The 25030-nt window shown below is 40.0% G+C and overlaps 2 protein-coding genes and 1 long non-coding RNA gene across 4 annotated transcripts; 1 reads left to right on the top strand and 2 right to left on the bottom strand.

The window, feature by feature from the left end:
- Positions 1 to 13883: 13883 nt before the first annotated feature.
- Positions 13884 to 14770, bottom strand: LOC127609864 (uncharacterized). The gene is made up of 2 exons (XR_007964695.1): positions 14693 to 14770; positions 13884 to 14568 (listed from the first exon to the last, which is right to left on the bottom strand). It is a non-coding gene; the product is annotated as an uncharacterized LOC127609864 (long non-coding RNA).
- A 435-nt stretch (positions 14771 to 15205) lies between these two features.
- Positions 15206 to 21372, top strand: mrps5 (mitochondrial ribosomal protein S5). The gene is made up of 12 exons (XM_052079405.1): positions 15206 to 15303; positions 15593 to 15724; positions 16069 to 16194; positions 16274 to 16387; positions 16579 to 16698; positions 17192 to 17226; positions 18283 to 18373; positions 18816 to 18862; positions 19058 to 19115; positions 19835 to 19897; positions 19995 to 20131; positions 20996 to 21372. The coding sequence occupies exons 1-12, from the start codon at positions 15255 to 15257 to the stop codon at positions 21218 to 21220; spliced, it is 1197 nt and encodes a 398-aa protein (XP_051935365.1). The 5' UTR covers positions 15206 to 15254; the 3' UTR covers positions 21221 to 21372.
- A 245-nt stretch (positions 21373 to 21617) lies between these two features.
- Positions 21618 to 23703, bottom strand: LOC127609863 (myelin and lymphocyte protein-like). Of its 2 annotated transcripts, none has more exons than XM_052079407.1 (4): positions 23462 to 23703; positions 22506 to 22685; positions 21950 to 22072; positions 21618 to 21864 (listed from the first exon to the last, which is right to left on the bottom strand). In XM_052079407.1, the coding sequence occupies exons 1-4, from the start codon at positions 23552 to 23554 to the stop codon at positions 21790 to 21792; spliced, it is 471 nt and encodes a 156-aa protein (XP_051935367.1). In that variant the 5' UTR covers positions 23555 to 23703; the 3' UTR covers positions 21618 to 21789. The 2 variants fall into 2 exon arrangements, with proteins under 2 accessions (XP_051935367.1, XP_051935368.1); XM_052079408.1 differs by having other exon boundaries at positions 22518 to 22685.
- Between the last annotated feature and the right edge of the window lie 1327 nt (positions 23704 to 25030).

Here is a 25030-nt window from a genome sequence, read left to right as displayed (position 1 = left end):
ACATGCGCACACATTCACAGGGCTTAAGACAACACATTATACACGTATTACAATTTTAAGAAACACTTTTCGATGACCTTGATTCATAGAAGAGTAAATTGTCTCATAGTTATGAAAATGTGCATTATGAAGATGAACTTGTCTTTGGTGTTTGTAAAAACAAAAAAAGCTGAGGTTAGATTCAGTGATGTGGTTTTTGATGTTTTTTAGTGATGACATGCATTCGCAATCAGGGCGTACAGTTTAATATATTGAGTGCATGGTCTGCTACAATTTTTTTTCTCTTATATCTACAGCCATGTACCAAATCGCCTGTGCATGTTGAATCATGCTGTTTTTTTTTCTTCTTGAAATTCTTTTATTTTCGTTTTTATTAGTTTTACACTTAGCTTTAGTTTTTTTTTTAACGTATGGAGTATTTACTGAGTACAAATTAAAATCAAGGTCACTCAGTACAGTATTGCGCAAAGTAAACTACAATTACCAAATGACGGTTCAACTTTTTTTAATGGCCATAAAGTAATACCAAAATAAATAATAATATATTTAAAATAAAGCCAGAATGGTCATGTTTGAAATGAATTGACAAAGATTAAAATGAAGTGTGTTTTCACTGTAATTTGAATTTCTTTTATAAACAGAAAATGTAGTTTCTGTAATAATTTTTTTAAAAAGCACTTTTTTATTTTATGTTAATGATAACTTTTTTTTCAATTTTAATTTGATAGTTTTCATTAATTATAATCGCAGTGTAAAGTAGCGGTTGATTGAAGATTTAAGATTTTACTGCAACATCTATGCTAATTTCCATCCATCAATGGCGTTTCGCATTATATGTTAGCATTAAGCTAGCAAACTTTTGTTAGCCCAAATAAATGTGGTTTGGTCGAACATTTTGGTGTTAAAATGTTTCATCCACTTGTCAAATTAAAGATCAAGCATGGCACCTTTGAGTTGGCAAGGGCTCAGATTATTTTTCTCTTCAATTCGTATTTTTCCATATTTTTGTTGTTCATGCTTGAAAGAGCAACACAATGTCTGTTGCATTGAAGCAAAAATATGGCTTTTTCATTCTTGACATTCTTTCAGGTTATTGTATGTTTTTATAAAATGTTTTGTATGTTTTCATAAAATGTAGACTATATAATATTAAAGTGTATTTTTTTTCATATTAAAATGATTTGGATGGAAAAACAATGATTGTTATCATTCTATAACTGAATACACTTTTTGAAATGACTTTTGCCATGATGCTTTGTATCCCTTAAGTGGGTTATTTCCAGACGCTAACAGCTTATTGGCCACTGTGTGTAAAAGTGATCTTTTTTTGCATATTTCACCAGTGTGGAATAGCGGCGCATCATTCACAGTGTACGCGTGCATGCACGGATGCATTCAACACAATAACCCTCGGCAAATTCTTCCCCGGTAACGTTGACAAATGGACAATGCCATCGAGCATTGTGGCCGCCTTATTCGTATTTCTTAAATGAAACTGCAAAAGTTTGATGATGCGGCAAATTCCGAACGGCGGGAAATAAAGCTGCATGAATGCTGACAGGACGCACGGCAAAGCCGCAGCATTTTGTAATGTTGTGGACTTATTTATTGAGAAATTGAATAAAAATAAATTCCCCTCCTGCAGGTCATGTTTTTCTTGCCGAGAATACATAACATCGCATGAATATTGTAAAAGCAATACATAAAAGGAGACGGACTGTGGAAAACATTTTTTTCAAATCACTACTTGGAGGGGGGGCAAAGGAAAAGGCAGAAATTCCTAATATTGCATTGTATCATTTATTATTTGCACGTATGTACTTGTTCAACTTTTCTTTTTTTTCTTTAATCCAAATAGACTCATGTTTTTGTTTACTTGTATATTTATATTTATTTACCTTCTTTTCAAGAAGCTGTAATTTAATCCAAATAGTATATTATTAACTTTTCTTCTTTTATAATCAAAATATTATATTTATACATACATATGTAAATATGAAACATTTAATATGCATTTATTTTTTAGTTTTGATGTATTTAATTTATTGCATTCATTTTATTAATTCATTCATTAAATTTAATGTATTTCATTTCTATATTATTATTATTATGTTTATGTTGTTAGTATTAGTAGTCGTATTTGCTTTATGTTTTGTTATCTATATTCTGTATTTATTTGCTCATTTCAGTTATGTCCAGCATTTTCTTTTGTTTCTTTTAAATGATTGTATTCTATAATTTTATTTTGATTTATATTCAATGTTTTACATTTTTATTAAATTTTTCTGTAGCTGTTGTTTTTATTCATTCATTCATCTTCCGTACCGCTTGATCCTCACTAGGGTCGCGGGGGGTGCTGGAGCCCATCCCAGCCGTCTCCGGGCAGTAGGCGGGGGACACCCTGAATCGGTTGCCAGCCAATCGCAGGGCACACAGAAACAAACAACCATTCGCACTCACACTCACACCTAGGGACAATTTAGAGTGTTCAATCAGCCTGCCACGCATGTTTTTGGAATGTGGGAGGAAACTGGAGCACCCGGAGAAAACCCACGCAGGCCCGGGGAGAACATGCAAACTCCACACAGGGAGGCCGCCGCTGGAATCGAACCTCAGCACTGTGAAGCCGACGTGCTAACCACTGGACTACCGGGCCGTCCTGTTGTTTTTAATAAAATCCAAATAATAGATTTTGTAATTTTATTTTATTTTTGGTTGTCAGATTATATGATACGATATATTAGTTAGACAATGGCAATTTTATAAAATAACACATTTTGTCGTGCTAGATCTGTCTTTTAATGAAAGACAGTCTGCAGTCTTGTGGTCTGCAATACAGCTCAATTTGGTTTCAATACCGATATTGAAAGACATACTGGCCCATAATTGATGAAAGTGCAGCTGTGCAGCCAAGGAGAAAAAAAACATCTTGATTTCATGACACCTGTATCCATCATCAAATACCAACGTTAGTCTTGATATTTAGATCGATCCGCTGATGACTCCTGTTCGTATTACATAGTGTGACATATCTTTTTTTATTGGATAATGATAAACTGTGCTACAACGGTTTGCAAGTCTATGAAGGAAACCTGACATTGAACGCCATGTACCATTGTGGGAAAGTCAGTCTGTTTGGTGCCCATTTGTCTTTCAGAGTGTGCGTTTCTGCTGCCGCGTGTTTACACTGCAAACACATTTTCCGCTTTGCACGCACATCTCACGCCGGCGCAGTTGAAATTCATACGCGACATACATTATAAACCATATCTAGTGGCATACTAGTCTCATATCGTCAGCTTAACGCATGTTTGTGTTGCAAACACTCATGAACAATGTCTGTTGAAGCCATTTTCCATTGTTTTGGAAATTTCTGTTTGCCCACGTGAGACGAAGAAATAAGACTACGGTAATCCTTTGTATTGTAATTCGGAATTGGATTGATATTGCCATTACAAATATTGCTTTGGATTTTGTTCATTCATTTATTTATTTTTTGAATCAGACTTTCTGCAATTGATTAATTCAATATTTTAAATTGGGATTTTTGGAGGACCACGGTAGAGGTATACGCTCCAATGAGTGCCAATTGTATGTCACATTTCTTACCATTTTCTCTTTGCGTTCCCTGTCCACGCTTGCCATTTCGCCTAACGCATTACTGCGGCACGCCTCGTTAGCATGCATCCTTAGCGCTCTGACATTTCTCACCAGGCCGGCGAAATGGCGAAGAGATTGCCGTGACCTTGAAGAGATGTCACGGCTTGAAGCCTACATGTTTTTTTTTCACCCGCGTCTAAAATGCACAATGTGGAAAATCCAACAATTAGTTTTTTAAAAAATGGTTTAAACATTGTGAAATACCAACGCAACCTTTGATCAAGGTCGCAAGTGAATCAATTGTGACCCGTGGACATTCATTATTGTACATAGACGCATCTGCTAGGCCTCGGCCTTGGATGGTGCACCTCAGTCACGGTGTGTGCGCAAAGCTGACAGCGTATAGATAATACAACACACAAACACAAATTAGCATATTCAGCAGCTGGAGGGAAATAGCTAGCACTGGGGGGGATGGGTGGGAATGAATGGTGCTCATGAGGAGATATGCTGAGTAGAACAATTTTTTTGTCTTTGATGGAGCAATTTGATTTTTTTCAAAACATTTACCCTTAATGAAACTAGTAAACCACAGGTGTCAAAGTCAAGGCCCGGGGGTCAGATCTGGCCCGCTACATCATTTTATGTGGCCTGCAAAAGCAAATCAAGCATGTCAAGTTCCATGATGCTTGCTAAAGTCAGAATCAAAATTCTAAATTGTCATATGTAATCCGCAATAACAGTCATTATTCTTGACTTCTGATTTTAACACTAGTTATTCATTAATTTGTTGTGCGCTGTGTATGTAAGATGTGGAGGGGATTAAACATTGATATGGTTTCCCAAAATTCATAACCGCCCTCCAAGGGAAACCAGAACTACAATGTGACCCGCAACAAAAATGAGTTGTAACCTGTTAACAAGATAAGCTGTCCATTGTAGTCACCGCTGTCCCTGAAAGGTTTAAACACAATGTAGTCTTCAATGAATCACATTTTGGGTGGAGCGGTGACAACTGAAAGACAATTTTTTTTTCAGCCCCAGTGAACTTCAACTTTTTCGTAAACATTAAAGGCAAGTTAAAAATAAAGACTTGAAACTGTCATCGATATTTACAAAAAAACAAAACAGGTAGGTTAGGTTCAATGAAGGTCTCGTTATCCCGTCATGTTTTCGCGCCAAGTTTCTTGTAAACACGCTTTGTGTCGTGAAGCAACATTAAGCGACAATAGTGATTTTTTTTTTTGTGCTTCCTTTTGTTGTTTTAGCTGCAAGAACTCCCGCTTCCAGTTGCCGAATCGCTTTTAACTTGCCTGTCTTGATCGATGCCTACAATTTAAAACAACAACAATCAGGCCAGAGTTGCCACAGCCTTGACGTGACCTAAAGAAACCCAGAGGCCGCAACAGGAGCACCAACAACGACAAACAACAGCAGACACAACAGCGAGGAAATGACAGTTGTAGGAAATAAATCATGAATACACGTTTCGATCACAAATAATAAATCTGAACCAAATCCACCTTTCCACCTTGAACATCCAAAACCAAAACATGTGGCAGCAGCACATGGTGTTGCTGTATAGATGGATGAGAGGATAAAGTGGCTACGATAGCAGCGTGTGTGTGTGTGTGTGTGTGTTTATGGTACACCATTCAATTCCACTAAGTGCAGCAACCAGGGGGACGCTTTTTCATCCAAAGCATAAAGATGGAAGAGAATACAGATTGCTAGCTAAATGCGAGCACACACACACACACACACACACACACACACACACACACACACACACACACACACACACACACAGATTTTCACAAGCAAGCATTTTATCATTGGAAAATAGTGTTTGGAGCACAGCCTGGCCATGAAATAGCCAGATTGCAGCTTGAGGAGAAAAGATAAGTGTCCACAGTGTGGTGGACACTCAAGTCTGGATCTGAAATAAATAAGAGCGAGAGAGAGCCAAGACTGTACAATAAAATGGAATTCAGGTGTCTATGTTTGTAGATTTACAGCAAAGTATTTGGACAAAATGATCGCTCAAAATTTTATTTTAATAAAACAATCAAACAAAAATTTGACCTGACCAATTAAAAGTACAATACAGGGAATTTCATTAAATTAGAAAATATATTGCAATAACTTGTCCTGAGCATTTGATGAATGTTACCAATAAATTCTTTATATGGATCAAATAAATGAATGCGCTGAGGGATGTAATATTTGTGCCCCGTACATGTGAAATGAATAGGTTTTCTCAGCATTTAATTAGTATACATTAGCGTTTAATTAATTCTTCAATTTATTATTTCACTAAAATAAAAAACAAAACTTAGAAATGAGTAAATGTTACCATTCATTTCTATACTTGAGTGCAAAATTAAAATAGGTGACCTGAGCAAAACATATTTCGACCTTTAGAAAATGTTAATATTAAAATGAAATAAAAATCAAAACTACAGATGACTGAAGCATTTGATGAGTGTGAGCGCGGATGGTTGTTCGTCTGTGTGTGCCCTGCGATCGGCTGGCAACCGGTTAAGGGTGTCCCCCGCCTATTGCCCGAAGACGACTAGGATGGGCTCCAGCACAGAAGACGACCTGAGCAATTGTGCCATGTTATTCTTGACCTTATTAATCATCGTTATAGCTTCATAACAGATTCCCTTCTTTAACAAAATAATAATAATAAAGTCGGCGAAGCTCTGGATAAAAGTGCCCATTTTTCCATGTCTATTAAATTCTCATTGAAATACACAAAATGATGATCCTAACTTTATGTACAAGACATGCTGAAAGTACGCATGAATTTGGCGCTTTGCTTGGCGGACGGTTTGTTGTTACATAAGCCTCCCCTTTCAAGTCACCTCAGCTGACAGTGCCCCCTGGTGGCCAGAGCGATACATCTCCCTTTTATGAACGTTGCTCATTCAAGTGGTGATTTTTTTTCCCCCCTCTCTCTCTTCTGCACTCCCATTGATCAAGATAAGCTCAAGTGACAGAGCAGCGGCCCCATCAGTGGAAGCCAAAACTGGGCTGACAACCAGGCACCACGCCCTTGCAACATGGAAGATGAGACGTCTTCCGGGCTTCCGCTGTTTCGATAGATGTTTTTTTCTCCATCTTATTTGCCTTCATTGAATGGTCTTTGATGTTTCACCAAATGCATGGTCACAAAAATATTAGGAACAGCTCTTGATGATACGGCGGTGACCAAGGCAAGCTGGTCACAAGATGGATGGACTATAAGAAATGAATTAAAAATGGAGGGGGGAAAAATAAGGATGAAGAGATTATGAAAGATGGAGTGATTAGGAAGAGGCGAAGCATGAAGGAAGGCTGGACAGAAGTAGAGGGGGCGGGGGGGGGGAGACCCTGATGCATTTGGTGTCAACTTCTGACTTTCTGGATGTTTTTCTTAATGTCAAGAAAAGTGAGTGTGTTCATTTAAGAGCACTTACAACTATTGACTACATTTAATAAGTGAGTGCCACGTTACATATTATGAAAAAAAATAATCTTTTATAGACAATAAAAAACATTTATTTTTTTACATTACCCGTTTTCTTGACAGTCATGCTATAGATGCTAAACTAACCAGGCTACTGTACTTGCTCTAGTCGTCAGTATCCGAGCGACAACTGGAGCCTTTCGCGGTTAGAAGTTAGCCACTGGCCATATATATATGTGTGTGTGCATGTTGACTTGACAAATTGTGCCTGCTCGGAATTCCTCAGAAAGCAAATCAGCTTCTACATCTGCAAGGAAATGGATCTGTCACATCGGCTAAACTGATGGATTACAATTTCCTGCATACATATGTAAAGCATACACACATACACATGTATATATTTATTTGTGCTATTTGTGAGTGTGTGTGTGTGTGTGTGTGCGCGCGCGCATTTTTAATGGTGGCAGTTGCGTGCCGACTCCCATTTAACATTGGTTCAAATGTCATTGGGGAATTCCGAACACAGCCACATCTCAGATTATAAAAAAGGGTGTGCACACTTATGCAAACACATGAACTCAGGTTGTTGGTGTTTGCTTTGTCTTTCAAAAAGATTTTTTTCAATTACGTTGAGGAGGTTGCCAAATATATTTTTCAATAAATTATCAAATTTATATCTCACAAAACCTGGCATTTAAAAAGGGGTGTGTAGACTTTTGGAACTACTGCATATGATCTGTGTTTGTCCATGTGATGGCACATGATCTACTGGTCTGATTTTATGGCTCACAAAAGCGCACTCCACTGCACGTATAAGCAATCAGGTATGACAGTGATTTCCAGGGTGACACAGGCAATGCACACGCACTCACTCACACACACACACAAACCTCCCCATGCAACTCTGATGGAGAGATCAGCATCATTGCACCAATGGCTTTTGTCAATGACTCCTGAAATTGTTCTGAGGGTGAGAAAGTGAGGAACACATACTATCATTTCATGTAAAATACATACGCACACAATTCTACGCCCCTGCAACCCCTCACCCCCACCTTCCCGGGGGTTGAAAGCAGGGAGCCAAAGCCATGAATGAATCAACAAATTAAGTATGCGGAAAGAATTAATGAATGAATGATGGAGAATGACCGGACCCGAAAACGATTGACTGACTGAATGAATGAAGATCAAATCATGATCATGCCAGGAACAAGGAAAGACCAAATGAATTCATGAAAGATGGACAATGATCATGCAAAATGGAAACTAGAATAATTAATACAGTAAATAAATGTGGATGGATAATGGTTATGAATAGGGATGCCGACATTGTAATTGTGCCCATTAAAATGCTCTGATATCATGACACTGATACGACTTCAAATTAATTTTAAAAACATATTTCAGAAAAGATACATTTTAATTTAATTAATTATGGCGGGTTCAAATTTTCGCTTGTTTTCACACATTGACGCGGCACATTGAAAGGTTCAACCTATCTATCTAAGCTACTATTAGCCTCATCCGAGTTAGTGCTAAGCTAAGGTAGTTTGTTTCTCAGGTATGGCATCTTTGTTTGAAAACTCCCTTCTGTGTGTTGCTAGCACAGTGTTAGCCGGCCAACAGCTCAGTCGTTAGCCAAGTGTTGATAGCCAAATATATCTCTTAATAGGACTTTGTGAGCCGGGTAAACATTCCCATACCTACATTCAGGCATTAGCTTAAATGTAGCACGTATGTAGTTTTCACACCTGCAGACACTCCACGTAGATAGGATACATACGAAAATATCTGTTGGATTGATTATTTTTAGTCATCATACATTCGCTTATGCCTGACATGATAAATTGATTATGCTTGCAAAGAAGAACGCTTATGCTTGCAATCATTAATTGACTATGCCTGCAATGAAGAACGCTTATGCTTTTAAGATACATTCTTTATGTACTCACATTTTATTCATTGTATACTCACTTTTATAATCAAGAATGCTTGGTGCACTGTGTGGAAGTTTAGGGACGCAACCACCTTTCCGAGGACGTGGTTGGGAAGTGATAAGTGTTAAGACTAAACAGTGAGCAAGGGGGAACAGTGAATGGAGCCATCAACACCAGCTGCGGCGTGATGTTTTTGTGACAATTGCACACATGTACGTAATTTGCACTCACATACACACACATAGTCAAACAAGTTCAGTGTGTGTTCAACAGACACACCTATGTAGTAGCTTTCCCAATAAATGAGGAGGTGAAAGGGGAGATCGTTAGGGTTACGTGCCGAGAACTGAAACGCTTCTCCTCGTTCCCTCCTGGTACCAGAATCGAGTCTCCTGTCTCCTCCTTTTGTTTATTCCCGAGTGTCAAATTGGACAAGCCTTACAATATCTTATGATGCATTCTGACTCGCAGGGGAAAATTCTGATTCAGTACTCATTTTCAACAGCCAAGTCGTACTCCTACTTAACCTAAAAAATGTGGTCTTGGTGGATCCCTAGATATGAACAAACAAATGAGAAAAAAAAATTATAATAATGACGTTTAAAAAAAAAGATACATAAAGATTGGAATTAGCTTCTCTTTTCGAACAACTTGGCATCACACTCAGTGGCATGTCACAAAGAGAGGAGCCATTCAAGGTCACGAGCGCTACGGTGATTCATAGCGGAGCGGAAAGGGGAGGTCATAAATCAAAGTGTCGGCATCCCTGCCAAGCTCACCTGAAAGCGTCGCAACTTCTTAACGTCCACCAAGTTTCCCACTCACAAGTTTAAGGCAGCTACTGATTTGACCTTCAAGGGAAGGTGAACGCCATGTTTCTTGATTGTCCTGCACACGTATGGAAGGAAACTAAAGGGCCACACAAAATATAAATTTTAAAAAGGGGGGAAACGCTATAAAATGAAAGTTGAATTTTATGATGGAAAAAAACTGAATGTTATATTAAAATCAGAGTTTTACATGAAAATACAAATACTTTTATGAAAAAAATGTGATGATATTACTGAAAAAAAGTTGCATGTTAACATGAGGGAATTAATAAAAGATTAAAAGTCATAGTAACAACTTTTATTGAAAAGTTGTCATGTTATAAGAAAGATGTAATTTTAGAAAAAAACAGCAATATTTCCACAAGAGGAGATATGGAATGTTACGTGATTAAGAGGTTGGAAATCCCATGGGAATGTCATAACGTTACACAGTGAAGTTTTTTACAACAGAAGAAAAAAAAACGAAATCTGAAATTTGATGAGAAAAGCGAGGAGAAAAAAAACGATGTTGAAAAACCAAAAGTCCAATTTTTGTGACAAAAATTTTTTTTTACAGTCACACAGTTGAAGTTGTATCGTGAATAATTTAAAAAGTGACATTTTCGGACACATGAGCTACGGGACAAAACGTAAACATCAATAGAATGTCCTATTTTTGCGATAATTTCTTCATTTATGTTATACAGTTAAAGTTGTATTTTTTTGCAACAATAAACTAAAAAAGTCAGAATTTTCAGAGAAAAAAGGGACGAGATTGATTTTCATGACAAATATCAAAGCAAAGAATGTGATTTTATTAGCTTGCAACTTAACGAAAGGTGTACTCTGTCTGAGTTAAACGTTTTTTTTTTCTTTTTCTTTTTTTCCGTTTTTTTTCTTAAGGGCGTACCGAAAACGCATCCATTCGTTGTAATGCTTATTGTTTGTCTTGCTGCTCTTGTTATAAATATTACATAAACTGTGCAGCTCACAAAAAAAGCTCCACTCATCACTCTGTTGACAAGCTGATAATAACGTGGCTTTACAGCTACTGGCTCCCATATTCCTGCGAATACGTCAATGATTCATGGCTCATAGCTCGCGTCCCCGTTGTTATGCCCGCAACCCAAAGTCTTTGTTTGATGTTTTCATCTGCGCACTGATTGTTTTTAGTCTCACTGGGGAGCAAAACATTACATGTTACCTCAAACACTATTGCTTTTGCAAAGCGAAGGCATAAGATAAAGCTGTCTGACTGAAATGGAAATCACAGGAGTGTCTCATGATGAAGCAGCATGTGGCTCGCTAGATGAGGTTATTATCAGTTCCAAGTACTGTATGTTTTTTTGGTATGTTTTTCTTTTGGAAGTAGTATCAAAGTCATAACAGTAGCGGGAGACCAAGCAATTGGTCAAAGCAACCGACACAGGCCATTTTGCAGGGTCTCCGTGTGAAAGAGGCTGACAGTGTCTACTTTGTATGATTGCTTCACACATTCTCATCAAGAGGGAAGGTTCCGAAGCGGAGCAGGAATTAATCCATCTTGGAGCATCCATTTGTCCGTTTGTGTCATGTTTGAGGATGTTTGCCTGCAAAATTACTTATTGATTTTTTTGGGGGGGGGGGGGGGGGGGGACTTAGCGACTCTCGTTCTTTCTCATCTGGCCTTTCGCTCTCTCGCTTATTGACTTTTTTTGTACGTTAACACCATCGCTTTCATGTCGGCTCTGTTGGAAATGTTTGTGATTTATCTTAGTGCTGAATGCTTTTCATTAAATGAAGTGGGGGCAACAGAAAAAAGGGGGGGGGGAAGAACACAGTTGAGTTAGTCTGTAAGCTTAAGTGTCGCAAGATTTGCAGACATCCTTATTTATTACATTTCATGCTCTGTGGTTATCGTCACACACTTTTCCTCTTGGTCATCACTGGTATTGTTCTGCGGTGGCATCACAGGGAAAACAAAAATTAAAATCACTATGAAGTCACTGATAACTTTTGATCCATTGGCCATTAACTGATGACGTTTTTTGGCTTCATGTATTATTTTTCAACATGGTAATAGAAACATAATTTTTAGAGTTTATACTTTGATTTGATTTTTTTTGCATTTATTTTAATTTTCAAAGAGACCTTTTTAATCTTGACATTGTTTATATTTTTTATTTTAAATTTTAATTCTACTTTTAAATTGTTTGTTACTTTTAATTTTGTATTTTATTTTTTATTTCCATTCTTAATTTTAATTTGTAGATTATAAATAAATAGATCATAAATAAATGGACTCGAGACGATGAAAGAATCGCTGGGCTGTCTGACATTGGCAAAGACAGGGACTTTGACCACCGTGGGATAGTGATGTACTCATATTAATCGCAGTGTACATGCTTTTTCACCCCCAAGCCAAAAAGCGCATAGTAGCCACACGTCAAAAAGAATTAAAATTACCCCTCTCGAGGGCAAATGAAGGCCATCATCTCTGACTTGCTGCACGGGAGCTGCTTCATATGCCTTGAATTTGAGGCCAAAGCTGCCATTAAAAGAGGAGGAAAATGATTTTGTGTGCAACTTGGGTCCTTATACTGTACTCTGCGGACAAAGGTGAAAACAAAAAAGGCATGCCATTCCACAGCGGTAACGTTCTATAAGAATTGTACATGGGCGGGTTGATGGGTTTGTTTTTGGACACCGGACTCAACCAAGCATGCTTTTGATGCAGGAGGAAAATGTCTCCATGGTAAAATGTGAAAATACAATGTAAAATATACACATGAATACACATGATTCGATTACTGTAATTCCCTTCTGTTTGGTCTCCCTCAAAAAACCCTCCATAAGCTTCAGCTGGTCCAAAATTCAGCCGCCCGCATTATCACACTCACGCCATACATAAACCATATTACACCTGTCCTCCAACATCTCCACTGGCTTCCCATTTTACACCGCATTCAATATAAAATCCTGCTACTCACATTCAAATCCATTCATGACCTAGCCCCTCCATACCTATCTGACCTCATCCATATTCCTACGCCTGTCCGCTCTCTTCGTTCCTCCTCCTCTGTCCTCCTCTCTGTCCCCCCTGCTCGCCTCGTCACCATGGGAAATAGAGCCTTCAGTCGCTCTGCTCCCCAGCTATGGAACTCACTCCCCGCTGACCTTCGTAATACAGCCTCATTAACACATTTCAAATCCCGCCTCAAAACACATCTGTTTCGACAAGCCTATTCACTCAGACCATAAAGCCATTGTTTTATTTATTTATTTTGTTGTATTTTTTTCTTATCTTATTTGATGTAGTTTTTTAACATTGTACTCGTGATTTTAACTGCTTGTTGTAAGGTGTCCTTGAGTTTCTAGAAAGGCGCCCACAAATAAAATGTATTATTATTATTATTATTATGAATTTTAAAAAACAAATCATGTTTTCTATCAAGTCAGAAAAGCCAAATAATGCCTTGAAGTTAATTCTTTGTGTTTATGCAATGTGACATCACAACTCAAGCTTTCAGTGCCTCTTGGCCTGGTTGTGATACCCACTCCATTTCGAAGCTATAGGGGAAGATAAAGTGACACAACAGTTTACTCATCATCAAGAAGATACAGTGCGAGACGCACTCGCAGAACTTGTACTTAAAACACATAATGACATTGTCCCGAAAGTAGAAGCTTTACATCGACCGTTAGCCCGCTGCTAAACAATTACAAAGATTACCCGTTTGGCCAGAAGTGGAAAGTCAATGGCGGTGCAGTTAAGCTTGGATTCATGAAAATGACTTTTGTTGTTATTCAAGATGCCAGGGGAAGAATATTGATCCCAAATCCAAGGCACTATTGTTACATAATGACTCACGTTAGCATTCATTGGACCAGAAACAGCCATAACCTGGCCTTTTGTATTCACATGTAGCACTGCAGGCTAACGCAGTGCATTTATTTTATAATTAAAATGAACTATTCAACACACCCAATTATAAACATTTTCTTGTACTTCTATTACAAATGACCTCACCCACCCATCCCTTTTGAAAATCCAATATGGCACTTAAACACAAACGACTGTTCTCCAATGATGGAAAATTAATAAATCTGCACAAATCCGTTTATTGTAGGACAATCGAGTTACAGAGATGTGTTCATTTGCAGCGTTTTGGTAGCTGAAGTTTAAAAACAATTTCCCTTAATGGCATCCCCCTCGACGTCTCGAATTCAATCCGCATGTTCTAATTGTTCCTTGTCTCTTGATGGGATAATTAATGCCAAATGGGAGAAATGAGGCTCTGCGGGGTCTTGCATATGCAGTCAATCATCACAGAAGCCTTCGACTGAAAGAGTCTTTTTTTTCCCCATTTAGATTTTCATACTAAAATAATGAGCTGAAAGGGTCCAAGTGCATGCCATTCCTTTTGGCCTTACCAGTCGCCTTATAGAGTTAACCTCACTTGGGTTGCGGGTGAGCTGGAGCCTATCCCAGAAGACTTTGTGCAAACACCCTAGGCTGGTTGCCAGCCAAACGCAGGGCACGTATAGACAAACAACCATTTACACCGATGGACAGTTGAGACTTCAACTAACCTTACACGTTATTCTCTGCATTGCTACTATTCTGCCAACATGGCCGCGTAAACAAGCACACGCTCGGATCGGTAAAGTGACATCCGGGGCTCAATTAAATTCAACTCAGCACTCCCACCTGCTGGCTGGGGCGACCTACTGCATTGCCTTGTTCGTGGGACCATTGAGACTCCAACGTGTACTTCGAGTCGTTTTTCTGGCGAATAAAGACGAAATGATACACATATTCATTAGATAAATGTAGAGAGACTGTTGAACCACAGCATATGCAATAGATGTGTGATAAATCGTTAATTATTGGCGTTATAATGAAGAATCACCTGTGTAGCCACGGGTCGTTGTGCGAGGTTGCTTTGAAACAGGAAAGGAGTGGTGACACACCTGGCTCTCGCAGGTGCTCTTCCTGTGCATTTTGAACAGGAAATGTGAAAATCCGGCAATTTTAATGATGAAATCATTGAATTTATTGAATTGAAAAGAAAAATTAATGAACAAAAATTGAACTTTTTAAAAATGTTCTCATGCAGAGAAAGGAAAGAACACCAACAGTGTTGCCTCCCTTACATGCCTGACCACACTCCCGTGTTCAAATTAAAGTACAGTGCAGTTAAATAATTCAAATTCGTTTCCTGATGTCACGGCATCTGTCAACAGGGAAAAGTCAGACTCGCATGTTTTTATTTTGTTCATAAATGAATTCATACAAAGAATTGTAAATGCTTAGTGTAATAAAACTTAGCAACAATCACTTACTATGTGGTAATAGTAAATAAGGAAAAATAAAACTATTTTAAATGGGTACGCCACTGTTTCCTGATTTTTGAACAGGCGGCTCTCGGCCACCTGGCTTCCCGCTTTGTGAGGACCCGTCAGAAATCCAACATGGCGGCAGCCATACGTGTGTGTTGTGCCCTCCGCATCGTCGCTGGAGGTGAAGTATTTGTCATCTATGTACTTTTCTGGGTTACTTAAAGTCCCTTTTATGATGTTTGTAATTCAAAATGTGACGTCTGCTTTTCAATCGGGAGAGGTCCGGCATAATTTGTCAAGTAGGACTGCCGATTTGACCGTATGGTCTTACCAATTATTCAGGCGCCTGTCCTTATTTATGCTCATGCCATTGTAGTGCATATAATGTAATCGAGACGAAATCTAAAGCGTCCACTTGCACTAACGCTGACTGTCTGCATTTGTCTAATCACAGCTGCGTGTCTCCTCAGGTGCAGCTCCTCTCCGCGCGGTATCGGGCGACCTCCATGGATCCCATCTTCTCAGTCGAACGACCACCGCACTTCCTCTTGTGCCTGTTGCGTGTTGGCAACAAAGCAGACATGGCAGCTTCTTCAACAAGCGTAAGGATGTTAACATCAGCACATAAAGCATTACCTGTGTTGCCCATTCAAAATGCTTTGCTAACCAAAACGGTAGCACAAACGGAGGAAATTATCTTCCATGAAAGTGTCGTCTTGCCGTTTTAAAAATGATCTTGCATTGTCTGTTGAATAAAGTTCTCCAGACCGAATAGACACCTGCTGTATCTTCATTTGAGTACACTAACACTGCGTCGACCTGATCTTGTCATCCAAATTATTAGGGGCTTGCTGTTTTCATAAATTTTCCCTAATAGCACTGAAAAAACAACTATAATGTCAAAGCTGATCAGGATGTTGTTGTTTGCATGCATGCGCGTACCCAGTGACGGCCGAAGACCTTTGGAAAGGCGTGTTGGCCGAGTCGGGGGCAGGTGCCAGGAAGGGCAGAGGGAAGCGAACCAAACGCAAGCTGAGGCGGGATCTGAACCGAGGCCAGACCATCGGAGAAGGTGAGGAAGACTTTGGATCTTTCAAGTGATCAAGGGTGAACCTTTTAGAGACCATTTTGTCCCTGACTTGACTGCATAGGTCAAGGAGGCTTCCTGTGGCCCGGTTTGAATGTGCCCGTGTTAAAAAACGGCACCGTGCAGAGTATGAGCCGCAGAGGCCAGGCTGAGCAGCAGGAAGTGCAGGCTGAACTAGGTACATGCGCACACGCACACACACACACACGTACATTATCCTTCTATGCACATTTTAAAGTTTTCTCCACCTGTATACACATGATGTATGGCACCCCTCGACATGTACACGTACACACTGGCGCGCGCAGGCGCTCTTTTATTGATGTTTGTGAACTAAACTATGCGTCGATGTTGTTTTCTCCCATGCAGTGCGTCAGCGTGATGAGTGGGAGAGGAAGAGGAAGATGAAGGTGAAGCGGGAACGAGGATGGACGGGGAACTCGTGGGGCGGCGTCAGTCTTGGCCCCCCTGATCCTGGACCTAATGGAGGTACTGGTCACTTTTTTTGTTTAGTCCCAAAATCAAATATTTTAAATTGTATAATTTATACATTTTTTGACTTGCTATACGATATTTGGAAATGGGGGGAGGGGTAGGGTAGTTTTTTTTTTAAACCACTGTGGTGCGATCGCTGCTAACAAGCACTTGCACGTTGTTTAAAAAAAAAGGGGGGGGGGGATAAATCCACAAGAGGCCTGCATGCTGGATGTGAAGTGCACTGAGCTGGAACCGCCTCTGATAAGCACCACACTCTACAGCGAAATTGTGTGTGTGTGTGCGCGCACACGCGTGTTTGTCATTGCATCTTTTTTTATGAGGATATCCTTTCTTTGCTCTTAATTAGAATGGGACAAAGCAACGTTTTTATCAAAGTGTCTTTTTAGAGGTCATTCGAAGTGATGCCAACAGGACTCATGGGTAATTTTTGCGGGGGGTTAGCCTGGACTGTCTGTGCGCTAAATTGTGTTTTGTTTGTTTTTAGAGACCTATGAGGACTTCGACTCTCGGGTTATCGAGGTGAGTGGCGTTCGTTCGCCAAAAATCGTCACACGAGGTTATTGAAAAGATGTTCAAAGGATATGATAGTAATGAATCAGAATGCCGCTCTTGTCCACATATTGACTGCCCTATGACTCCACAAACAAGTTAACCAATGTTGCTGTTATTGTATTGTATGTTTGAGTGTTTAAAAAAAACAGCCGAAAATTTGTAATAGGTAGTTGCAATGTGTGCGTGTGTAGTCTACTGTACTGTCAGTCTGTATGTGTGCACTAGTTTTAATATGTAGTGTAGAATGAAAGAGAAATGCGTGTGTATGTGTGCTCGGGCGCACGTCCATTGTAGACTAATGAAATGAAAAAAGGCTTACTGGAATAAAAAGTCAGGACTCCCAAGGACGACGATACAAGCATATAATTAGCGAGTGAGGAGGAGGGAAAAAAGAAGATGGCAAGAGAGGTGGATGAAGATGTATAAAAAGTAAAATGAAGTATTAAAAAAAACGAGGTGATGTCCTTGGCCACCAAGGTCGCCAGTCGTCTCACTTTTGCTTTCGCGTAGTGAATGTGTAATTTTTCTTCTTTTTTTTTCCATCAGTGAAATGTGCAACCCTGATAGTTTTACAGAGAATGACAAAATGATTGAATGAAAGCAAGTCTACGCCGCAACTCTGACAGTAGACGACAGTGAACGCACACACGGGAGGCCAAACGCACACCATGTAGTTCATCAGAAAGTAGAAAATCAAGAAAGGGGGCGAGGGAATGAGTCGGGGGTGACTGAATATTGTTGAAATGTGCCTGCGCACGTCAGAGGCACTTAAGCGTCTTCGACAATCGTACGTTTTTCATAAATGTAAAAAATAATTTAGCGCAAACCTAACTGGTGTTTTTGTCTCAATTTTTTTTCACTAAACCAGAGTGGATTTATCAACAACATATTTTTCTTTTAAAAAAAAGTCATTTTTGTGCAACTAACGTTTGTCTTTGATGAAACGGCTTTCATCCTACAGGACTCTTATTTTTTTGGGATGTGTACGAATGTCGTTTTTAACGGATGGTGGTGGTGTCGCAGGTGAAGAGCGTCTTCAACATGACGGCAAAGGAGGGCAGGAAGCGATCCATCAGCTGCTTAGTTGCCGTGGGCAACGGCCAAGGCGCTGCAGGTATGAACTCGCTGGGCGCTTCATTTGGTACACGTGGGGCGCCGTGCGCTTGTCCGCCGCTGCAGACCACAATAATAAACAGGAAATAACAAAAGGTAGCATGAATAATACAAGTCAGTATACAAAAGTGCTGTCTTTTCTAATTGTATTTGAATGATTCGCTTTTTGAACGCTTTTTGAAAGAATCGTTTTGTATTCATGTTTTATGTCAATGTATGTTGGCTCGTTCGCAAAGTCCGTTTTGCGCTTTGTCTTGAAACTCGAGTTGACTTAGCTCAGCGCCCTGTGGTGTACCACCGTCTAGTCAGCCATGCCTTTTCAATGGATCAAAAGGGAAGAATTCTCCGTGCAACATCAGAACTGAGGCTGTCGATAGCCACTTATTTTTCAATTTTGTACAAGGTCAGAATGTGTGAATGAGGGGGCTCCATTTTGCGTGCAGGTTTCGCCTTGGGGAAGGCGGCTGACAGAAACACTGCATTGAGGAAGGTGAGAGCAATGATTAGAACGCTTTGACATTATGAGCACCTTGAACATTGCTTTTTTTGTCCTATTCTCTACTGGGGTCATTCGGAGCAGAACTTTTCATGCAGGTTTTGAACTAAGATGCCTTTATTGTGCTGATGTGATTTTGATTGACGTAGAAATTATAATTGCTACTTTTGTGTGTGAATGGTTGTGCAGGCTAAGAATCGAGCCATCCACTACTTGTACTACATCGAAAGATACAACAACCACACCAGTAAGTACACACTTGAAATGTTAGTCGCCACTTTGGAGAACCAAACTGTCGGGAAATATTGTTAGCCCCAACATGAAATGACTCTTTAAGTGCGATTAAAGACATCAATAAGGCTATTATGTTCACCCCGCTGTCAGTCAACTCAGCATGATGACAAAACAAAGTGAGCAACCAGGAAGATTTGGCTTTTTTTTTTTTTTTTTTTTGCCTGCTTGAGTCATGAAGTCTGATTCATAAGGCACACAATGTTCCCAAAAGCTCTTATTTGTGTAACATGAAAATGTCTTTTCACAAGATGTCATCACCTAGCGGGATGGGGAAAAAAAGCTAAATAAAAATTCGAGCAACACCTCGGCGCCTGGTTTGATGGGGGCAGATGGAAAGAGAAGTGAATCAAGAACAAACAATATGAAAAGAATAAAGAAGGCCGTCAAAATTAAGCTGCAATATTCATCCTTCTTCGCAGTGGATAAAGAATACATGCCCGTGAGCATTTTATGTGCTGCCTGCTTTGCCGTGGTACCCCTGTGCTTGAGATGTAAAGAAAAGACAACGCAAGCAAAAACAAAAAAATGACAATTTAGCTTAATTTCGTGACTTCAAGAGAACAACTTTTGCCGTAACGCCTGCTTGCAGCTCATTGTAGAGGAGACCAAAGAGATCAGCAATTCCTGATAATTAACAGCCCAAGATAACGCAACTTTTGTGTTTGTCAACAGTTTATAACGACATCGAATCCAAGTTTAAAAGGACGACGCTTCGTATGAAGAAACAGAACGAAGGTACTCAACGTTTGTCGCATAGCAAAGGATTTATCGTCACCACGTGAAATGTTTTTTAAGAAAGATTTGCGCGTCTTTCCCCGGCGTGCGCGCCCAGGTTACGGCCTTCACTGTCACCGCGCCATCATCACGATGTGCCGGCTGATCGGCTTGAAGGACATATACTGTAAAGTGGAAGGTTCGGTCAACCTCCTCAACATCACCAGGGCGCTCTTCTCCGGCCTGGCCAAACAGGTAATGGCGCACACATATTCACATCTTGGCAAATACTGTAGTATAGTAAGACAAGGCAGATGACCGAAATGACAAAAAGTACTGCAGTATTTAAATTTCTTTTTTTAATAATGGAAACACGTCACCAAAGACGTAATGACATTGATTATAAATTGTTATATTTTTAATACATCTTTTTAATGTGGTTAGTTTTCACAATACTGTAACCACATTAAAAAAACTAAAATTAATTATTGCAATACTCTGGTATTAAAAAAAACTTCTTAGCTGAAAAAAAATACTTTCTAATTTGGGTAAATATTCATGTAATGAGTATAATTAGTATTAGATTCCAATTAATTCAAATAATTCAATCATTAATGTATCATTTATTCTTTTGAATTATTACTAAATATATTTAAAATATATCTTATGTAGATCTAAATGAATATTTTACATTTGCAGTTAATATATACTTTACCATCATGCATCTTATGTAATTCTTTTTTCAGTCGATAATACATGCATGTTGGTATTTTATATTAATGACAAATGTTTAGCTTATTGATATTTATATTCGTTATTGAAATGCCTTTACAATATGTGCTCCATTACTTAATCCTGTATACAGTATGTTAACCATTTCTGTAACTATATATTACGGTAAATATATGGTAAGAAAGATGCAAGATGTATTGATTAGTGGATTTATATCTATTGTAATTTTTCTTATTATTATCGTTATTATACTGTACTTGTATGCCACCGTCCAGAATGCCAATGTCTATTTCCTGGAAATATTTAAGGGCAATAACTTCTTTTTGAATGTAATATTAAGCTACACACACTCACCAGTAAGCAGCATGCGCCTCATCCATCTCTCAGGAAACCCATCAGATGCTGGCGGACAAGAAGCAGCTCCACGTGGTGGAGTTCCGGCAGGAGCGCGGCCCGCTGCCCTTGGTGGTGGCGTCCCCCAAGGAGGGGCCTCGGACCCAACCGGAGCCCGAGGACGAGATCCCAGACACGCGTCTACATTGGGCCGACGTGCGCGCCTCCCAGGGATTCAAACGCTCCATCTGGGCGGGCGTCAAGCGCACCATCTGGTAGAACTGCAATTCATGGGAAAAAGCTTGGGGATTTTTTTTTGTATTTATTGTAGAATATGGTGAGAATCACAATTACACATCACAAGCTGATGTTCTTTCTTGTCTATATCTGTATATGACATGTATTAAAACAAAATAGGATTTGAAAATGAACTGGATCTCTTGATTTGTTCTTAAATTCTGCCTCCTGCAAGCTCATGCCCCAACTTTGAGGGGTTCTTTATGTCAAAAATGACAGACTGACTGTCTCAATTTCGGGTCCGTGAGACTCTTTGGTGCATTCTTTCGGCTAGTTTCGGGAGACCCCAAAATACAAACGTTTTCATCAGGATAACACTTGCTTGCAAAACATTTTTCCAGTGTTGGTGTAAACAATATGAAAACCACAGAGCACTCCAGGGTTGAAAAAAACACGGCAAACATGTTTTGTTATATTGATTTTTTTTTTGAGGATATGAAAGAGCAATAGAAAAGAAGTCAACGTCTAAAACAAATGCTAGTTCAAGCTAAGTAGGAAATGCTAATACTACGGTCATTGAAATGTTGGTCGTTTCGAGGATTGTTGTCTTTTCAAAAGTGTTTCCACCTCAGGGACGACAGGACGGCATGAATGAAGTAGAGCAGCGTGGCCATGAAGGCAAACACCTGCAACACACAACAATAACACATTAGACATCGAATATAATCAATATTATGAAGCAAGTGTGTGTGTGTGTGTAAATGTTCTGACCACAGCAGCGATGTCAATCTGGTAGATTCGGAGCGCTCCTGATTTCATGATAAAGGTGATGAAGGCTAAATTGACCCCAGCACTTAGGTAGAACAATGCAGCCAAAGCGTGATAAGCAAAATCCTAACACAAAAGACAGCCAGGAAGTTCAATTACAGCATGGCCTGTTGCCTTATTTACTAATCAAGTGTCCTCATGTAGTCATTCTCCAATCTACTTTCATTCTCATCACTCTCTTGTCTTCTTCACCTGTCTCTATTTTTCTTAAATAATCGGTTATATTTAATATTGTTCTAATTTCTGTCTTTTAATGTCAATCCGATGGTTGTTTTATTCTCAATAATTTCATAATCCCATTTTCCATCCGTGATCAATTCAGATTTCCGTCTCCTGATCTGCTCACAATGATACTCCCGTTTTGGTCATTCTCACCCCTTCTGATTATTTTTTTGTTCCCCCTTGCACATGATTTAAAAAATAATAATTCTAATAATATAAAAACAAAATTAGGTCATATAGTAGCATTGTTAGTAATATCTCATGCTCATTTTCCCCCTTGTGGCCTTACAGCGGTGACCCACGCCGAGCCGTTCTTGTGACACCCGGCGATGAAGAGGACCACCCAGAGGAGGGTCATGAAGAAGCAGAAGACAGACACGAACATCACCCAGCCCAGAGGGTTGGGGGGCTCCACGTGGGTGGACGCCACCAAGATCCACACCAGCCCACCTGTCACCTGCATCCAACAATCACATGGCCAAAACATAATTCAGGCTTTTTTTTAAATGAATATCCTCGCCCTCCTGCGAAAAAAAAGGATTTTTAACATTTCTGTTCAAAATCTGGTCACATACACTACTCACTAAAAGATTTGGCATGATAGGGATGACTCTTTAAACACCAGATCTAACTGAAGCAGGTTATTGGTTGGTCGATTCAAGGATCCAACGCCTGAATTTTGCAGATAAAACTCCTCGTTAGAGAACAGCAACTCGTGCAAAAAGTACGGGAAATATTTAACAGTTGGACGTGTGCATTCAGAAGCTTCAAGAAGGTCACATGGAGTTCACCTGGAAAGGTTTGAAGGTTCATCCTACCGATATATTGTTTTATGTTTTTTAGTTTGTTCTACAACCTGCTCCTTGGACAAACAAAGTGGAATTTGAAATGTTAAAAAAAATGAAAACGAACAAACATGAGTTCAAAGCCTGATGCCACGTGTGTCAATCCCGAGTCCTCGAGACCCACTATCCTGCAATTTATTTTATTTTTTTTTTTCATGTTTCCCTCCTCCAACACTTCAAATGACCAGGATCGTTATCAAGCAGACACATTTATCCAGAAATCCCAAAGGGTTCACTTTTTACGTGCCCGAGCAAGAACCAATGCAGTAATAAAATCAGCGACGTGTTTATTTCGAAAAATCTTTTCACGGAATTTGTATATTCAGTCACAAAATTTTTATAGGGTTCCTCCGTTGAAGTGATGTCGTCATAAGTGAAGGTCACTCACCAGTTCGGGCAGATAGAACATATCCGGCACGGTCACGCATATTGCCAGTCCGCTGGGCAGACTTCCCATAGACTGAGTAGTGGTCGCCGCCATCCAAAACTCGCCGGGCGCTTTTCTTTTGTCCCGGTCGGTGGGGACGAAAGGAGCAGCAAGCAGGTGGAAATGCCAGGGAGGCTAATTTAGCCGACAAACCTGTTCTGGTATTGTTGGTGTCTCCCACATCCCCATACACGCCCTTTTTCTTTTTTTTTTCTTTCTTTCTGAGCTGAAATTTTGTGGCCTCGGGGCCTCAGTGGAGCCAGATGGAATATCGCCATTATTGTCTTCTTTGTTTGCGTTTTACACAGAGGACTAGAATTCCAACGCCACAGGCACTGTGTCAGGTTGTCAGTCAACGAATTCATCAAGGCAAGGTTGCGGCTGCTCAACAGAGGGCGCTATAGCCCACCACTCACTTGGAGCAGGTGCCCCAAATGTACGTTTAACATACGTTATCGCCCGCATCAATGTTTGTCAGTATCCCCAAAAAAGGCTTCACTGTTCGGGCTAGAAGCTACTGAGCCGCTAAGGTGGCATGGAAGGGAAAAAAACTTTGTGTTCCCCCCTAACATAGTGAGACAACGCACAGTTTATTTTTGGAAGGGGCATTTTTTTAATGCGCGTTTGTGTCGTCTTGGCTAATTAGAATGTCATACGCGGCTGATTGAAAGACGACACTACTTCGGGGAAGGAGAGAATTATGGAGGAGAACTTGGAAACCGTATTTAAGTTGAAGGACAGATGTAATGTCTATGTATTTCAAGCCAATTTCAAAATAAAATTCCATTCCACTCTCCAAGTGGTGAAAACGCTCCATGTTTGTTGTTTTCAGTTACCCGGAAAAGAACCCGGAAGTTCATCTACGAGAGGGAAGGCAGAGTTGTTTTTTCTTCATGTCTCCTTAAATCATAGGTGTCAAACGCAGGTCCTGGAGGGCCGCTATCCTTCATGTTTTCCAAGTCTCCCTGTTGCAACGCACCTGATTCAAATAAACAGGTTCAATGTCAGGCTTCCGCAGAGCTTGCTGATGATCTGTTCATTTGAATTGCAAAATACATTGGGAAAAAAACAGCAATCAGCATTCGGGGTCCACTATAGTAGAGGAAACATCCCTCCATTTTCTAATCCACTTGTCCTCACAAGGGGTGCGGGCGTTCTGGAGCCTATCCCATCAGCAGCCCAGAGGAAATATGTTTCTAATATTCATTCATTCATTCATCTTCCGTACCGCTTGATCCTCACTAGGGTCGCGGGGGTGCTGGAGCCCATCCCAGCCGTCTCCGGGCAGTAGGCGGGGGACACCCTGAATCGGTTGCCAGCCAATCGCAGGGCACACATAGACGAACAACCATCCACGCTCACACTCACACCTAGGGACAATTTAGAGTGTTCAATCAGCCTGCCATGCATATTTTTGGAATGTGGGAGGAAACCGGAGCACCCGAAGAAAACCCACGCAGGCCCGGGGAGAACATGCAAACTCCACACAGGGAGGCCGGAGCTGGAATCGAACCCGGTACCTCTGCACTG

This window comes from Hippocampus zosterae, chromosome 11 (genome assembly GCF_025434085.1).
Source record: "Hippocampus zosterae strain Florida chromosome 11, ASM2543408v3, whole genome shotgun sequence".
Lineage (NCBI taxonomy): Eukaryota > Metazoa > Chordata > Actinopteri > Syngnathiformes > Syngnathidae > Hippocampus > Hippocampus zosterae.
The sequence above is the reverse complement of the archived record's forward strand: the minus strand, read 5'-3'. Positions and strand labels throughout refer to the sequence as shown.

Excerpts from the sequence above, each read along its gene's own strand:
- LOC127609863 (XM_052079407.1), bottom strand. The coding sequence starts at position 23,554 with ATGGCGGCGACCACTACTCAGTCTATGGGAAGTCTGCCCAGCGGACTG. Across the intron at positions 22,686-23,461 it reads TGTTCTATCTGCCCGAACTG|GTGACAGGTGGGCTGGTGTG; the intron begins GTGAGTGACCTT and ends TGTTGGATGCAG. Across the intron at positions 22,073-22,505 it reads TCACCGCTGTAAGGCCACAA|GATTTTGCTTATCACGCTTT; the intron begins GGGGGAAAATGA and ends CTTTTGTGTTAG.
- mrps5 (XM_052079405.1), top strand. The coding sequence starts at position 15,255 with ATGGCGGCAGCCATACGTGTGTGTTGTGCCCTCCGCATCGTCGCTGGA. Across the intron at positions 17,227-18,282 it reads TCGACTCTCGGGTTATCGAG|GTGAAGAGCGTCTTCAACAT; the intron begins GTGAGTGGCGTT and ends GTGGTGTCGCAG. Across the intron at positions 20,132-20,995 it reads TCTCCGGCCTGGCCAAACAG|GAAACCCATCAGATGCTGGC; the intron begins GTAATGGCGCAC and ends TCCATCTCTCAG.